This window comes from Apodemus sylvaticus, chromosome X (assembly GCF_947179515.1).
Source record: "Apodemus sylvaticus chromosome X, mApoSyl1.1, whole genome shotgun sequence".
NCBI classification, from domain to species: Eukaryota; Metazoa; Chordata; class Mammalia; order Rodentia; family Muridae; genus Apodemus; species Apodemus sylvaticus.
Window position 1 is genome coordinate 133178600 of NC_067495.1, and position 13561 is coordinate 133192160.

The 13561-nt window shown below is 41.8% G+C and overlaps 1 protein-coding gene across 1 annotated transcript; it reads left to right on the forward strand.

The window, feature by feature from the left end:
- Positions 1–5749: 5749 nt before the first annotated feature.
- LOC127675542 (cancer/testis antigen 55-like) lies at positions 5750–11593 on the forward strand. The gene is made up of 5 exons (XM_052171617.1): positions 5750–5968; positions 6842–7026; positions 9879–10023; positions 10687–10799; positions 11362–11593. The coding sequence occupies exons 1-5, from the start codon at positions 5887–5889 to the stop codon at positions 11554–11556; spliced, it is 720 nt and encodes a 239-aa protein (XP_052027577.1). The 5' UTR covers positions 5750–5886; the 3' UTR covers positions 11557–11593.
- The last annotated feature ends 1968 nt before the right edge of the window (positions 11594–13561 follow it).

Genomic DNA, 13561 nt, shown 5'->3' on the forward strand with positions numbered 1-13561 from the left:
AAGCAGCTCCCTACAGTGGACCCTGTTATACCTCTCCTGGGCATATACCCAGAGGATTCCCCAGCATGCAATAAGGTCACATGCTCCACTATGTTCATAGCAGCCTTATTTATAATACCCAGAGGCTGGAAAGATCCCAGATATCCCTCAGAGGAGGAATGGAATCAGAAAATGTGGTGTATATACACAATGGAGTACTATTCAGCAATTAAAAACATTGAATTCATGAATTTTTTAGGCAAATGGATGGAACTGGAAAATATCATCCTAAGCGAGGTAACACAATCACAAAAGAATACACATGGAATGCAATCATTGATAAGTGGATATTAATTAGCCCTGAAGCTCTGAATACTGAAGATACAATTAGCATATCAAATGATTCCCATGAAGAAGGAAGAAGAGGGCCCTAATCCTGGAAAAGCTTGATCCAGCATTGTAGGGGAGTACCAGGACAGAGAAAAGGGAGGGGGAAAGATAGGAGAATGGATGGAGAGAAGAGGACTTATGGGACAAATGGGAGGTGGGGGAACTGGGAAAGGGGAAACCTTTTGGATTGTAAACAAAGAATATAGAAAATAAAAATATATAGTAAAAAATAAAAATAAAGAAATGAAAACGTAAATAAAGAATATATCGCATTAAAAAAACAAGCAATATATGTCTATTCAGACATAGTTTAGGCAGATAGATGGTCATCAAACAATTCAGAAATCTGCAGAACATGATATTTAAGATGTTTTAATGACATAAAGCTTTTCATCACAGTGAGACAGAAACATCAGATCCTGGCAGCACCCCCATACTACTTCAGGCACATGAAGTTAGTTTGTTTGTGGCAAAGTTGCCACCGGGCAAAAAGCTGTCCTTACCTCTACAGCTGACAGCATGCTGTCCAAACTGTGGACATGCAGGACACTGATGAACTTTGCAAAAGCAAGCTAGGTCTGTCCTTCAGTAATTTCTGTTTCACAGACAAGTCTGTCAGATATTCTGGACCCAGATGACTCCACCTTTCTGTCTGCCTGGATGTCCCAATATTGTAGAGAATTCCTCGGTGCCTGTTTAGGTGTCCAGCAGTCTCTAAAATTTCTATAGTTGTGGAAGCTGCGTGCTCTATACTTTGTGTTTACTCAGGCAGTATTTATCCTTCTCAGGTCTTTTGTGGAGTTGAAGACTACATAATTATAGTCCATTTAGCTTAAGCTGTTTAGTATTTAAGAAATAGTTTTAAGGTCTAAGAATACATTTTTAGGTTGATAAATGCAAATAGAAAGTGATTTAGGTAGAGAACTTTGAACTCCCCAACAGAGGATAGATAATGGAGTACTTTCTCCAAGGTTGCCAAATACACGTGAACAGGGCATTGTGAATACAGTTCTTGCATGATGGTTCTCATAAGTATTCTTAATGTATATAATTTATTGATGATAGAGAAAGTACATTTTATTGGACTAAAAGGGAGAGCAGTCTGGATAACATTTTTGCATACTATGTAAAGGTATGTCTCTGTCACTCTTCACCTGCCTAAGGCATCCTCTGATTGGCTTTAAGGAAGATATGGTAGCCTATAACTTGGCAGGAGAGGAGAGGCAGGACTTTCTGGCAGAGACAGGAACTATGGGAGATAGGCACAGGAGGTTCATCAGCCAGACATGGAGGAAGGAACAGATGTCAGGACCGAAGGATAATGGGTCATGTGGGAAAAGTGGATTAGTATAAAATGGGTTATTGAGTTCTACATGCTAGTTGTAAGACTAAGCATTCATAAATAATTATGTGTCTGTGTCCTTGTTGGAAATTGGTGGAGACAGTCCAGAGATACTACCATATTGTGGGAACATTAAGGAAAGAGTTTTTACATATGTAAATGGGAAAATGAGAAAAAGACCCCCAGATAAAAGGTCACAAAATAACAAAGAAAAGGATATTTGTCTCCAGTGTGTGTGCGTGTACGTCTCTCTCTGTGTGTGTGTGTGTGTGTGTGTGTGTGTGTGTGTCTAGACATTGCCGAGTGTTCATTGGACTTATATGACTCCATCTTTCTGTCTTTGTGGAGGATAATTATAGGAACTGCTTCAACCCTGAAACAATACCCTACAGTTTGTTGGAGTCACTGAGGAAAGAAGATTATATGCAATGGGGCATGATGTGAAGAACATACCATATCAAACCTATCTACACCCTATTGGCCTAATAGCTCAGGTGGATAAACTTCTGGTTGCCTTTAAAAGTTCCTTGGTCTACATGCTCAGGGTAATACTTGAGTCCACAAGTGTGGCTGCCCGCAACCACAGGTGAGCTGGAGACCTGGAAGAGAATTCTGGGGATAAATGGGGAGGAAACAAAACAGAAATGTTTCAGGACTTCATTTGCCGATTAAGACCGAACTTTACTATTATTCTAGTCAATATATAGCCTTTAAAGTATAACCCTGCAGCTCCCTCTTCTCAGTTGGGGTTAAAGGACTTCATGTCTCACAAGTCCCAGGATGTTTCCAGGTGAGACTGCCCTGAGGCAGCCTTGATTTCCAGGAGAAAGCAGCTGTATTGTTCTCAGAAGAACTAAGGCCAGGGATAACACAAGCAGAAGGCTGGGGGTGGTGGCCAGGAATGTAGCAGCTGATGGGATGGGCTGAGAAGTCCAGCTCAGTGCTGTGGGGGAAGGGACACACAAGTCCCTTAGTGTAGTCCTGGCTGTCCAAAATAAAATCTTTCAATTGGCTATAAATTGTTTCTCTTTTTTCCAAGCCTAACTGTACCCAGCTTTAGTAAAGATACTTTTCACAAACAATCATGGGATTTCAGGCAGGACATGGGCAGAAATTAACAATATACAAGAATTTCACATTCCCTTCTTGCATAGACTACCAAAATCAGAAAGCCACTATAAAGCCCAGTGAAGTCTCCATTCAATGTTTTGAAAAGGGGAAAGTAGCTAAGAGTAAGAGTTGACATTTCATATTAAGTTTAACAACTTTTCACAAGCTGACCCTGACTTTCAGGAAACAAACATCGCAGAATTATCAATCTGAAGACCCACAATAATTGAATAAAGAAACGAGAGCTCTTTGGGGGATATTTGATGAAGCCACTGCAAAGTTCATATCTCCCAGAAGACTGGAAAACCAATTTTGGGGGCCAGGTTCCACAGGTCTCTGGTTTTAAGTGAATTAATCTTTGTTGATGGTATAGGGGAAGAGGATATAAAAATGTATTTGGAGCTTTCCCAGACCACAAGGCATTTTGTGCCTTGGTGGCCACCTTTGTCAAGACCAGGATGTCTCTCCTGGGAGCCAACAGGAGCCTTTCAAAATTATCAGGGAAAGAGGATGTCTGTCCTCGATGCAGCTTGAGAGATATTTTGTTTGTGACACAGGATCCTTCCATCCCAATAATGAAGCGTTCTGCGTGCTAACAATATAGCTTTACAAAAAAAAAAGAGGAAAAACAAAATTCTGCATTTTTATAAAACATGTAAAAATAGTAATTCAAAGGGTACAGTGACCAGAAGGACATAGTTATAAAAAATGCACACACGTCACATGGCATCTCCAGCACCTTAAACTTCCTTCCTGTGTCAGGTCTGTTTTGGAGTCTCCATTTTCTGCAGGATGATGCGCATCCTTACCTGTGTCAGCCTTTCCCTTCTTCCCCTGGGTACCTGCTCTCCCTTCTTCGCAGGGGCCATATTAGGCTTAGGCTCTGGCTTTGGAGGAGCAGGTTTAGCAGACAACCATGCAGATCTTCTCTTTGACTCGTCCTTCACCTTGGCTTTGTATCCTTTACTGCCCCTTCAGCCTTTCTTCTGGTCATGCAGGCGCCAGTGGATGTCTGAGCTGAACAAGGGTTTACATTCTCTCTTGGGTTTGGTCTGTCTGGGGGTCATCCTCGATGCTTCTTGCTATAAATTGTTTCTAATTTATCATCTTTGGTGGGTTCACTGTAACACTCATAGACAGGCCTGTGCCAGGCAGCAAATTATTGGCCATATGGGCTTTTCCAGCTAAGTAATCCTTTTCTTGCACAATGATGTCTACTATGAGCCTGAAGAACAACACATTGAAATAAGGCAGGATGCCTTTCCCATGCAAGAGCAGATATTTGGACTTTCCAGGGGTCAAAGTTTTTTGTATCCTGTGCTATACAGAGGAACTTTTTAGGGACTGTTATCAAACTTGGGGGTTACAACCTGAGCTTCAAGTCAGCTACAGCTAATCATCCTCAAATAAACCAATTAAAAGAACCACCCTAAAAGTAGAAAAAATGATTTATTTAGTGGAGCCATATGGGGAGTAGGACAAAGATATCCAAAGATATCACCCAGGTCTATTTTCAGGGCCTGGAAGTGAGATACAAGTTTAGATACAAGTCTCAAGATATGTACATCTAAGCAGTCCCAGTCAAGATTTGGGCCTGCATACTACTGACCCATCACTGTCTAGGCTTTAGTATTATTGTCCTGTGAAGTAGGTGGCCAAAATGTTGGAACTGAGAAATCCCTGACTGGGAGATAACATCCCACTCTGGATGAGGCCATTTTCTTCTCTCAGCATGAGATTCCTGGGAAAATTCCCATTTGGGGGGAGTTCATTGTTTCCACTGTCTGATAGTCAGACAAAGAGACACAAGTATCCTGTTAGAATATCTTCACTTCTGCCAGGCCAGTTATAGACTTTATATTTTGGCCTCAGTACAGCTCTGGTGGTCTGGTTCATTCCTCAATCAATAATCTAAGCATGTATCCCAAAAGAATTTTACTTCACCTTGGGAAGATAGCCTAATTTCCAATGTTTTACCCTCTGTCTGTGAGTATTGGCATGTGTACCAAAGAACTAGGAAAACAACTCTACTTCAAATTATAAAGTGAATCATATTAAACAATAGGAATGCAATCTCTAAAATGTTTTATTTCTCTCCCCCACCTCTCTGACACACACTATTATTGGAATCTAACAACGGTGGCTAGTGCTTTTAAAAATTATTTTATATGTACAGATAAGGTTTTGTTTTTTTGTTGTTGTTTTGCTTTGTCTTGTTTTGTTGTGATAGGGTCTCACTGTGAAGTTTTGTCTGGCTTACAACTTGGTATGTAGACAAGGCAAGCCTCAGACACATAGATACCTCTTGCCCCTGTCTCCAGAGAGCTGCCATTAACAGCACTGATGGCATGAGCCACCATTTTCTGCTTGTATATGTGTGTTTTGCACCACTCGAATTCCTGGTATGGGATAGGCCAGAAGAGGGCGTTGGAACAAATATAACTAGAATTTAGAGAGTTGTGAGCTGCCTTGTGGTTGCTAGGGACTGAACAGGGGCCTTCGCTAAAGGCAAAAAAAGTGCCTTAACTAGCCAGCCTCCTGGCTACTGCTTATATCCACCACCAAGCACTATTTTTAGTGGGCAGAGCAGGGACACCAGTTTCTGCTGCACTTCCTAAGACAAATTCCTGACTCTCTCATGAAAATGTAGAAAACAGCCAGCCCCTTAAAACCAAACTGAATACCCAAGGGCACAATTGCAAGTGGCTTTTCCAGAGAACTTCCTGTTGGTGCCCTCATAATGGGTGGGCAGGACTGAGCGCCCTTCCCTGGTGCCTCTCATTGGCTAGAGGCAATGACATAAGCAGTGATGTAAACACACCGTTGTTTCTCATTGGCTGGCCAGTGGAAAGAGGTGGGCTCTCCCTGGAGACGGAGGTTTAAGGGAAGCTGGCAGGGACCAGGGAGGCACACTGTCCCTGGCTTTCCTGAGAGCCTCCCTTTAGCCATATACTTTCATCTCACAGAGGCTAGGGAAGAGGACCATATACCAAGAGTCAGAAAAAGGAAGCCTGCTGAGTCATCTGTAAGCCTTCGGCATTGCCCAAGCTGATGGTGATACCACCATGCTTAAACTTCTACGGTGGGCATCTGCATTCTTTCTAAGGAGGAACATGTCTGAAGAAACATCACAGGAACAGCCTCCAGGTAATCTGGGAACCACCTCCACAATACACCCACTCAAGGAGATTCCTCATAAAGGCTATCCTCCATCTTAAGGTGCAAATAGCCGAGGGGGACCCTGGGTGGCCGTTCATCGTGAGGATGTGCCTGAGTTTCCACATTAGGCCAGCACTTAACTGTGTGCCAAGCTCCTCCCGTATGCCAAAGCCGGAGGGTGTTTGCACACACTCACAGAACAGGTGACACAGGCTTTGTGGGCTGTCCTGTCTCTGCCTTCGCATCTTGTCCTCGAAAGTGCCTCTGTCTATCCCCCAGAGAAGGGGGACCTCTCACTTTGAGAGGGAATTTAGCCTTGTTTTTCAGGCACACAAGTATCTGAAGCAGCCAGGAGGCAGGGTTGTAAGGGGGCCACCATAAAGGACGGTGGCCGGCTGTCCCAGCAGGGTACTGGAGCCACATCCCCAAACATCACTTACCCATTATTCACGTGAAGCACACAAGAAAGTTTGGCCAAGCGTCCTGACATCTGCAGGCGTCTTTTAGTGCTTTGTCAGAGGGAGGTTGGAGGATCTAGAGCTCCGGCTCCACACGTGCTCCTGCTGCCGACTCAGGCGTATGTATACTAGGCATAGTATACCAGTTTAAAGGGGCTTCCTGAGCAGGTGGATGAACACACGTTACAGTCTCACTGGGACAGGTCACCCACAGCAGAAAGAGATGACACGGAGGTGCCATTCAGCAGTCACAACCTTAGGATGCAGGGATGGCTGTTGTCTAGTGGTCAGAGAAGTGATGCTGTGTGCTCATTATCTACAGGGGTGGTGAGAGTAGAACTTGTGTGTAGGGGATGCTTGCATTTGACATGGACCAGTGTGACCTTGTTTTCCTGTGTCGTAGATAACTCCAAGTTTAAGTCCGTTCAGGGTGTTGTAACCTCTCTGTGTATGGACTACGGCTGGATTAATGAAACCATCCTCTTCAATATGGACGTAATCAGTGACAACACACCTCTGCAAATCGGGACAAATGTCCTTGCACTTGTGGGAGAAAACCAAAGAACTCATATCCCGAAAGCAATCAAGGTATGGCTGAGGTTCTGTAGAGGCTCTTACTGTATTGCTTGCTGTTGTGTTGCTGTGATAAAATGCCGTGACCAGAGTAACTTACGGAAGAGTGTTTTACTTGCGCTTATGGTTCTAGAAAAGTAAGAGATCATCATGACCGAGAGGCATAGGGGAAAGCAGCAGGTATGGTGACAGAAACAGGAAGCTGAGTGCTCACCTCTTCAAATACAATTACAAAGCACAGAAGCAGAACTAGAAATGTTGCTAATCTCTAAAATTCTCAATTTTTTTCCAGCAAGCTCACACCTCCTAAACCTCACTTAACAGTGTCTCCAACTGGGAACCAAGGGTTCAAATATCTGAGCTTGTTAGGCAAGTCCTACATTGGGTGAGCATGGTGGTGCATGGCATTAATCCCAGCACTCCAGAGTCAGAAGCAGGTGACTTTCTATGAGTTTGAGCCCAGCCTTGTCTACATAGTTCCATGCCAACCAGAGTTACAAGGGGAAAACCTAATTTTTTAAAAAAGATTCCAACAATGTTGGTATATGGTCAAAGTTGACAACCCACTTCTCTGAGAGTAATGGATTTAATTTTCTAATATTTAAATGCAGTGATGCTTCTTTGCTTACTAGATATTTTGTCTTCTGTTAACATTTCAACAATATGTAAATGATGATTCTGTATAATCCAGTAACTTCTATCATATAGTGACCAGCTATTTTCTATTCAATGTCCAAACTACCAGAATTAATGTGACAGTATATCTTATACACTTTTCCATGTCAGCTAAAGTGTGCATCATTGATTAATTTTTAGATTTATGTTTATTTATGTGTGTGAGTGTTTGGCCTGCATCTGTCTTCCACATGTGGGCCTCTTGGCAGAAGAGGTAGGAAGCCTCCAAGTAGATGCAGTGTTTTTTACCTGGGTCCCTTGCAACAACACCAAGTGCTCTTCAACACTGATCTAACTTTCTATCCCTGAAATAAAGTATATTCAACATAAATCAAACTTTTAAATACTACTATAAGTTTTGGAAGGCTAACAATTCTGTATCACTTCAGTTCTGCTATTTATATATTGATGGCTATTGTCAAATTATTTTTAGTTATACTGTCTCAATTGAGAGTCTCAAAGGCAGGCAACAGAAGATCCCTTTGCAAGTATTTTTAAACAGACATTGTTATTATTATTATTATTATTTATGGTAAGATTGAAAACAGAAGCAGAGTCTAATATTATTTTGATTTTTAACATCTAAAAGATACAGTTATAATTTTTACATCTTGTTCTTCTTATAAATAGATTCCCGATAGGTCTTTCCATAATCACAAAAATATATTTACTAGGAAATTAGTTATGTGTTCTCTCACAACTTTTTTAATCTAAGTTTTTGTTTCCCAAATATTTTTAAAATATCAATTCTGCCATAAGTGCACTCTGTCAGGAACATAGGAAAACACTCATGCTTACCCACAAAGTCAGAATTTGTCGAATAACAATAGATTGGTAAAACAGTGATTTCTATTTTAATGAATATTTTATTCGATATATTTTTTATTACATTTCAAATGATTTCCCCTTTTCTGGCCCCCCACTCCCCGAAAGTCACATAAGTCCCCTTCCCTCCCCCTGTTGTCCCATATACACCTTCCCACTTCCCTGTTCTGGTTTTGCCTTATACTGTTACACTGAGTCTTTCCAGAACTCCTCCATCATTCTTGTACCTCATTTGATGTGTGGATTAGGTTTTGGGTATTCCAATTTTCTAGGTTAATATCCACTTATTAGTGAGTGCATACCATGATTGAGCTTTGAGACTGGGTTACCTCACTTAAAATCAGTGATTTCAATGGTGGCAGTTTACCAGAAAATCCTGCTTTCTTTGGTAATCTGGACAAGAATATACAGCTTCTTTTATTACAATCTTAATCACTATCCATTTTTTATGATTTATTTATGTATGAGTACACTGTTGCTGTCTTCAGACACACCAGAAGAGGACATCAACCCTAATTACAGATGGCTGTGAGGTACCATGTAGTTGCTGGGATTTGAACTCAGAACCTATGGAAGAAAGAGCAGTCAGTGCTCTTAACTGCTGAGTCATCTCTCCAGCCCCCTTAATCACTATTCCTAAATCTCATCACAATCAATATGTAAAGGAACAAAAACTACAGGTTACATAATGCACACACAGGGTTAAAGAGGCCTCAGGAGATTGTCAGGAATATTCAGAAATAGGATGATAACAATGTAAATAGAGTCTTCGTTGATGAGATTAGAAACTGAAACAGACTGTAGTAAAGGAACTGCTTCTGTAGAGTCAGGTGCTGTGGATCATCATCATACAGATCTATGTCCAGATGCAGAGCCAAAGAGCAGGACTTTCTCCACGGTCAGGAACGGGTGGGCTGATTGAATGAGGGCCACAGGGGTAATCTACAGGACTGGAAAAAGCAGGTAAATAGAACTTATCAGCAACAAGGAATGAGCTCAGGTGAAGAGCCAGGACCATTCTTTGCTTGTCCCTGACAATCTTTAACTAAACCATCATCTGTCAGAAAACAGGTCACTGGGGGCCATTGCCATCAAAGTGATAGTTGTACACCTCTTTATGAGGTTAAAATGAGGGAGTTGCACATCACCTGGGTCTGGTGTGTCTGACAAGGACGTAGGCCTGGTTTTCCTGTTTACTTAAAAATGTCTTCATAACCTGTAGATTTGATGCACTTCAATACAGTTATGATAGCACCCCTTCTATGCCCAGGAGTAGATGCTATTGTTTTGATGGGGAATCCATGGTAAGGGAGCAATCACCTGTGTGTAATTTTTATTTCACCTGCAGTCATTGTCTTCTCTTATAGGTGAAAGCTATGAATGATCTTCCTGAAGGCAGTGAACCATCAAAACTTGGCAGAAAACTTTGCATTAGCTGTGTCACCTCAGTAACTGAAGAAGATGTGTACATAAGCAAAGAAAAGTGCTTCCCATTGTACATGTTTTCAGGAGGTAGGAGTTATAGCTTTAAAAACAGAGCAAGAAATATAAGTATTGAGCTTGGGTTTTAAGCTGGAAAGAGTGTGGGAGTGTCCTTGAAATTGAAAGTAAGTTACAATACAGGGGGAAATGCCAGCATTTTAAACATTGCCTATAGATCCTGTCCCCTGTGACCACCATCACCACGTGACCTTGTGGTTTTCCTGCCTCAGTCGATTGATGGCTGAGTGATTTTTTAATTTTGGTTTTTCACATACGGTTCCTCAAAACTACTGGAAACTCACATGTAACAGAGCATTGCCCATGAGAGTAGGAAACCCATCCATTGCATTTCTGAATGCAGAGAGTCTAATCTTTGTGTCACTGCCCAAGGATACATTCAAAATCTAATCAATGATGGCACTGCGTAAGTGTAAGTGATGTATCTTGAAAATACTTGCACCACACATGTCTTTCTCAGTGCCTGACAAAAGCATCATTGTAAAAGAACCAGTGTTTACAGGGCTTTCTTCTTTTCTTCCTCTAGGAAGAAGTTTAAGTTGATTAAGTATTTGGGAAATTACTTTACACGCAGGAAAAGTTACTCAACTTATGGAAGTGAGGAAGGACATAGGATATGTGATGTGACCAGACTGTATTAATACTGAATCATTCTCACTTTCTTGGCTGTTTTAGCATTTAAGCCTTTCAAAGGAGACTTACTGCTTGTTGAGTATTCCACCAATCCAGGAACGTCAAAGATCAATATCCACTCTGTGAGCCCCCTAAACACTCAATATATGGAAGAGGTAATTCACCTCCATGTTGTCTTGTCATGGGTAGGCAGCTGCCTCTCCTTCTTTCTTTTCTTGTCCAGGATTTTGTTTAGTATGTTTGGCAGTATGTCCCCTGCCAGAGTGGACACCTGTGTTCACTGACTGAAAAGGAAATAAGCAGAGAACAATGTAGTGTGTGTGTGTGTGTGTGTGTGTGTGTGTGTGTGTGTGTGTGTGTGTGTTTGTGTGTGTGTGAGTGTGTGTTTTTAATTCCTAAATGTATGCTTAATTCTAAGTTGTGTGTTTTCCTTGATGTTAGGCTGTGCTGTTGACAACAGTTAGAAAATCATCTTGGCTATGAGGAAATTGTGGGGAAACATTCAGTGCTTTGGGTTTGTTCAGCCTACTGATTAAGGCAGGTCAGACCTTGGTTAGGACAGCCTGAGACTGAGTTGTAAAGTCAGGGAGGTAGAGTGTGAAGTCATGATGTGGTGAGAGACCTGCTGATTGGAGCTGGGAGTCTGGGGGTGTGGAGGGCCGTCTGTGGTAGGTTACATTGCTTCCCCAGACTCACTACCATTGTTTCTCATCATAGGTTTATGTTACTAGCATTGATGGAAGAAATGGCATGGTGGAATCCAGCATATTTTTTACCCTTGATTCTCTCCATATGCCTTCTGGGTATACACCCAGATTAAACAACATAGTGGACGTGGTCACTGTGGAAAGTATACAACCACAATGTTCATGGAGAGCTGTGTCAATGACCCCGGTGGAAACTGAGAATTAAGGAGACCTTGTAATTCATTTCGACCTTATGTCTAAGGTTCTGGTGTATTAAAATAATATTGACAGGTAATCCAAAGTTCTGTGTGCTATGACTCTTTTTTTTTTTTTTTTGAACACCCTGGTAATTTCATTGACAACCTGACTCACTTTAGGCAGGTAGCTTGTCAGTTCAAAAACATGTGCTATTGGATAGTGATTTAACAAGCAAACACCCCCAATGTCAGGTAAATGCATTATTCTCATAAACCGGAGCAGATTCTCTACTGCCAATGGCCTTTGGGCATCCAAGCACCACGTGGGAGAAATGTATTTAGCTCAATATCCCAGGAGTGAGCAGGCAAATGTAACCAGGTATGATTTCACCTTTCAGCTTGCCTTCCAATTTGTGTGTCTTTGAGCCTTTCCAAAGTTTATTTCTCAATGAAAATTTTCATTCACTACCAGCACTTCATTTGGTAAATATTGTGTTTATCTATAGATCCCCTTCCTATGGTAGTGTACAAAATAGTCAATTCAGAGGAATGAAAGATCAAACTCAGCTTTACTGTAAACAGAAAGATGGAACAAACTTTTATTAGGCTCAGAGGTGGTGCCACAAGTATTGATTTCATGTTGTTGTTCTTGTCTGAAGTTAGCTTTCTTTCCTTCATCATTTTCTGGCCTTCAGAAAGAATTCTGGACCTGGCCACCAGAGGAAGATTTAGGGTTGCCTGCACTGAAGACCAAGGCCACCTGAAAAGTTGCTTTATGTCAGTACTGGGTATGGCCCTTCACCCCCATGACAGGGTTCAATTCCATGCCCTTTAGGAATCCACTTTTATACTACCCTTTCATAGTTTCAACCATGCCAAAGCCAGGTAGATGATCAAGATACAGAACATCCACTGTATACCCTTTCTTCTGGGTGTGACCATCCCCACCCTCAGAATCCAGAAACCCAAGCTCCAATGTTTGTTTGATATTCTTCTGGCCACCCAAAGAAAGCTCATACCAAAGCTGCTATTGGATCCATTGACCACAGACCACTAGAGGAGATCTCTCACCTCAGATGGCTTAAGGTCCAGATGCCTTGAAGACTTCTGTTGCTCTTATTCCTGTTGTATCAATCTCCAAGGTCAGCCAGTCTCCAGAAAGATGGGATTCGCAGACTAATCCCAGTCCCATAAGTTTATCAGCCATTCACCACTGTTGACATCCCTAACTATTGACATCATACCGTACCATACGCAGAGCAGCCATAAGTTGTGATCAACTTTCTGGTCACCATTATGCTTAGCCACCACCCTATTTGAGACAACTGTCAACAACTCCTGACTGCCCCCCTTTTTATTACTATAGGTGAAGAGTATATGATCTTACGGGCAGCAACTGCTTGCTTGGTCATTAAAGCACCACACACACACAGAGACACACACACACACACACACTAATAATGTAGAGTGATTTACTGATATCTTCAGTACTGAATGTCCCGAATGTAACCCCAACACACCAAAAGGTCTCCAGGCCTTTCTCAGAATGAGAAAAGTCATCCCGGAGGAGTTCAGGATGGAGATTTTGCAAGTCACAAATCTTGTCATAATTTCAGAAGTCACTCAGGAGTCCCCAAACAATTCCAGGATCCGCGTGGTGACACTTAAAGATAGGATACGCATTTTGACCCAGAAGCCCATGTGCATTGGTCAATAGTCAACACAGCTTTGCCCAACAGTTGGCACTTGATGTTATCTGAAAGCTCTAAAAGCAAAAGTGATTCACACTAATGAATACTGAACAGGACATCAACATCACCATCAAAGTGGTTGCTAACATGGAAGAGGCTGAAAATAAACAGAAAAGTAATTAGAGAGAAAAGCTAAAAAGGATGGTGTTCACATTGGCTATTGGAGAAAATTTAGACACTCAGCAACCTAAAAGATAAGGAGATCACCAGATGCTATTACAGGGGGACAAATGTTCTTACTGCAAGGAAGAAGGACACTAGAACAATGACTATCACAGAAAGA